Source organism: Triticum urartu, chromosome 2 (assembly GCF_003073215.2).
Source record: "Triticum urartu cultivar G1812 chromosome 2, Tu2.1, whole genome shotgun sequence".
Classification (NCBI taxonomy): Eukaryota; Viridiplantae; Streptophyta; class Magnoliopsida; order Poales; family Poaceae; genus Triticum; species Triticum urartu.
The window spans coordinates 182,229,499-182,233,723 of record NC_053023.1 but is presented as its reverse complement, the minus strand read 5'-3'; the positions used below and the strand labels follow the sequence as shown (position 1 = coordinate 182,233,723).

Here is a 4,225-nt window from a genome sequence, read left to right as displayed (position 1 = left end):
CAGCCCGGTGACGTCTCCCATGCCTTGATCCAGCAAGGAGAGAGGGAGAGGTTGAGGAAGACTCCATCCAGCAGCAGCACAACGGCGTGGTGGTGGTGGTGGAGGAGCGTGGTACTCCAGCAGGGCTTCGCCAAGCACCGCAAGATATGAGGACAAAGAGAGGTAGGGCTGCACCAACAGGGAGAGAAACTCATGTGTATTGGGCAGCCCAAACCTCAACTATATATAGGGGAAGGGGAGGGGCTGCGCCCTCACCTAGGGTTCCCTCCCTAGGGGTGGCGGCAGCCCCCTAGATCCCATCTAGGGGCGGCCAAGGGGAGGGGAGAGGGGAGGCGCACCAGGGTGGGCCTTAGGGCCCATCTTCCCTAGGGTTTGCCCCCTTCCCCTCTTCCTTGCGCCTTGGGCCTTGGTGGGGGGCGCACCAGCCCACCTGGGGCTGGTCCCCTCCCACACTTGGCCCATGCAGCCCTCCGGGGCATGTGGCCCCACTTGGTGGACCCCCGGGACCCTCCCGGTGGTCCCGGTACGTTACCGATAAAACCCGAAACTTTTCCGGTGACCAAAACAGGACTTTCCATATATAAATCTTTACCTCCGGACCATTCCGGAACTCCTCGTGACGTCCGGGATCTCATCCGGGACTCCGAACAACATTCGGTAACCACGTATATCTATTCCCTATAACCCTAGCGTCATCGAACCTTAAGTGTGTAGACCCTACGGGTTCGGGAACCATGCAGACATGACCGAGACGTTCTCCGGTCAATAACCAACAGCGGGATCTGGATACCCATGTTCGCTCCCACATGCTCCACGATGATCTCATCGGATGAACCACGATGTCAAGGACTTAATCAATCCCGTATACAATTCCTTTTGTCTATCGGTACAATACTTGCCCGAGATTCGATCGTCGGTATCCCGATACCTTGTTCAATCTCGTTACCGGCAAGTCTCTTTACTCGTTCCGTAACACATCATCCCGTGATCAACTCCTTGATCACATTGTGCACATTATGATGATGTCCTACCGAGTGGGCCCAGAGATACCTCTCCGTCACACGGAGTGACAAATCCCAGTCTCGATTCGTGCCAACCCAACAGACACTTTCGGAGATACCCGTAGTGCACCTTTATAGTCACCCAGTTACGTTGTGACTTTTGGCACACCCAAAGTATTCCTACGGTATCCGGGAGTTGCACAATCTCATGGTCTAAGGAAATGATACTTGACATTAGGAAAGCTTTAGCATACGAACTACATGATCTTGTGCTAGGCTTAGGATTGGGTCTTGTCCATCACATCATTCTTCTAATGATGTGATCCCGTTATCAATGACATCCAATGTCCATGGTCAGAAAACCGTAACCATCTATTGATCAACGAGCTAGTCAACTAGAGGCTTACTAGGAATATGGTGTTGTCTATGTATCCACACATGTATCTGAGTTTCCTATCAATACAATTCTAGCATGGATAATAAACGATTATCATGAATAAGGAAATATAATAATAACCAATTTATTATTGCCTCTAGGGCATATTTCCAACACAACATACACCATCTCTCATACTCCCATTTGCATTTGACTTTGTTTCACAGAATGAGGGCATGTCTTGCACGCATCCCCACATGCCTCCTTAGAAGGGTTCAGTCTACGCCTTGGGCACCGTGTCCGACGAACGCCATCACTTGTGTTCATTCAGATCATTTATAGGATACTTAGTAGGAGTAACATAACCCGATTATTTGAACTGCACGCTTTCATAGACACTTTGCTAAATAAACTTGATAGATAAGCAGCTACATCAAAAAAGGAAATTGCAAAATAACATTGCGGGAATAAACATTCTACTCTAGGAGAAATCAAGCTAGTGAGCATAGCTTCTAATGAAGATGTGCCAACCTCAGTTTTAGGTAGTTGTATATAGGACTACAACTACAAAAATATTTATCCATTTGAGAATTTCAACTATAATCCATAAATATACAACCAGTATATATTAAAATTTGTATTTAGTGAAAACTGACTTGGCACTTGACATACAGCTGAGATGCGAGCTCCAGGTAAATATGCATTGCAGTAAATACAGTGGGGGTGGGGGGATAGTGGATCTGCATCCAATTCTTGTAGACTCTGCTATATAAATTACCCAAAGAAGACCAGACTTAACTTGGAATGAAATTTTAGAGAATGTTCACATAGACAGTCAAAGGACAATTGTTAATGTTATGGAAAAAAGAGTGATTTGGACACATTGTGCAGAATAATCACACTGACTGTCTTGGTTTTATTTATATATATAATTACAACTGACATTGTTGATGGAATGCTAGCAGAAGAAAAACTCCTAGTAGAACAATTGTCATTAAAACCAAGAGGTTAACAATTAATTGGTGCAATGTTGTAACTTTGGGCCAAGAATGTTCATATTTCAGTCGATTTATCAACAGTGTTTTATGGTATCTAGGTCTATGTCATTAATTGACAATTTAGACCACTTGTACAATTCACAATAGTAAACAATTCTCAGTGGCAAAAGGGTAAATGACTTTAGGGATCTTTCAAAAAGAAATTGCATCAGTAAAACTTACAAAGGCATAATAGCATATCCAAGCCGAAGCTGTCTCCCTATTTCCCGTCACATGTATGCAGCTACACGCCTACACGCCTAGGTTGTGCTACCACACTCCTAATACTTGTCTTGAAGGATGAATTGGCATAAAACCATGAGCTTGCACATGTTCTGTCCTGAAAAACATCATATAATAGTTGATTAGTTGATTTAAAGCTTAATTGGACACGTCGATTTAGTTTGTCCGAAAGTACACAGCCGCGTGCCTACTGCCTAATTCCTGCCCTTCTCATCCGCTTGTTGTAACAGCGCAGAACTGCTGCGATGCCGCACAACACTACTGCCGGTCCTCTGCTAGGCCGTCGCCCTGTTGCCGACGGCCGACCGTATGTTGTTGCGCCGCTAGGGTTAGTACTGCCGGTCGATTGAGATTTCTACGATCTATTTTTGTTTGGGGCCAGCTAATTAGCGATAGAATGGCCGATTTGAAGCTGTTGTCTTGAAGCTGCTGTTGTCTTGAAGCTCCCACACCACAAAGCAAATGTCAATGCACTGAGAGAGAGATTTAGAGAGCAGGAGAGGGATGCTCACACGGATCTCCTACCGTCACCTTCAAATCCGCTGCCGCCGTTTGCCGTCACCGTAGGTCTCAAGAGGAATCTCACCCGCCAGCAAGGGTCATCTGGGTCCGCTGAGGACGAGCACTGCTCCCCTTCATCGCCATACGTACACTGCAGGAGGCTCCCTCCCATACTCCATCCTCGTCCTCCACTGCAGGAGGCTCCTGCCCAGCCTCCTTGGCGCCCACACCACCCCACCCCCCGCCCCTGCAGGATGAGATCCACGCCGCCGCTGCTCCTCATGAGTCCGATTGTCACCGTCACCTCAGTTGCGTCGTCTGCCCGCCTGCACAGCCAGACGATCTTCATCTGGGCACCCGCTTCTTCCGCCATCGTCCTCAGATGCACGAATATGATCGAGGGAAGCGGCGCACCGGAGGTGGAGAAGGGGCTTGAAGCCGGTGAGGGAGGAGGTGGCAGAGCTGCGGCGCCGGTGGCCTTCGGGGAGGCGACGGTGGTGGTCAGCGAGAGGAGGGCCGAAGGGCTGCGGGATCGATGGTGGGTTGTGGGTGGGTGTGTGCGCCTGGTGGCGCGATGGGGAAAGAAGGGATCGAGGGAGATAGGAGCGCCGTACGAGACCTGCGGGATCGAGGGAGATGGGGATCGACTCAGCTAGGTCTTTTTTTTTATTTACGGGTGGCAGTGGGTAAATATTAGTACCACCTCATTTACATTATGATTTTGTCGGTACAAATCATAAAAGCGTATATGACATGAGAAAAAAGCGTATTGTGACGATGAATCCACGGAGTCAATCCGTGATTTATTATTAGGAAGAGACTAGCAAAAGGGTCCGTGCGTTGCAACGGAAAAGAAAATCATAATGTTCAATCACGATGACCACATTTTATTCACGTCTCATCGCATGATTTCAAAAATTTGTTCACAAATACATTAAAATGTTTCTTTTTTCTAAATTTATTCACAAATCAAAGCAATGTGCATATTTTCGAAATAATATCGTGGTTGTCAAAAAACTTGGTAATTCAAAGAATTATTCTGAATGTCAAGAAGCATATTTTAAAAA

At 47.1% G+C, this 4,225-nt stretch overlaps 1 protein-coding gene across 7 annotated transcripts; it reads right to left on the bottom strand.

Annotated features, from left to right (window-relative positions):
* Positions 1-1,506: 1,506 nt before the first annotated feature.
* Positions 1,507-3,809, bottom strand: LOC125536650. Of its 7 annotated transcripts, none has more exons than XR_007295109.1 (3): positions 3,170-3,808; positions 2,598-2,754; positions 1,507-2,142 (listed from the first exon to the last, which is right to left on the bottom strand). XR_007295109.1 is itself a non-coding variant. In XM_048699901.1 (2 exons), exons 1-2 carry the CDS (start codon positions 3,529-3,531, stop codon positions 2,696-2,698), a joined length of 408 nt encoding a protein of 135 aa, XP_048555858.1. In that variant the 5' UTR covers positions 3,532-3,809; the 3' UTR covers positions 2,434-2,695. The 7 variants fall into 7 exon arrangements, 2 of the variants coding, with proteins under 2 accessions (XP_048555858.1, XP_048555857.1); XR_007295108.1 differs by having other exon boundaries at positions 1,507-2,139; XR_007295110.1 differs by having other exon boundaries at positions 1,507-1,756.
* Between the last annotated feature and the right edge of the window lie 416 nt (positions 3,810-4,225).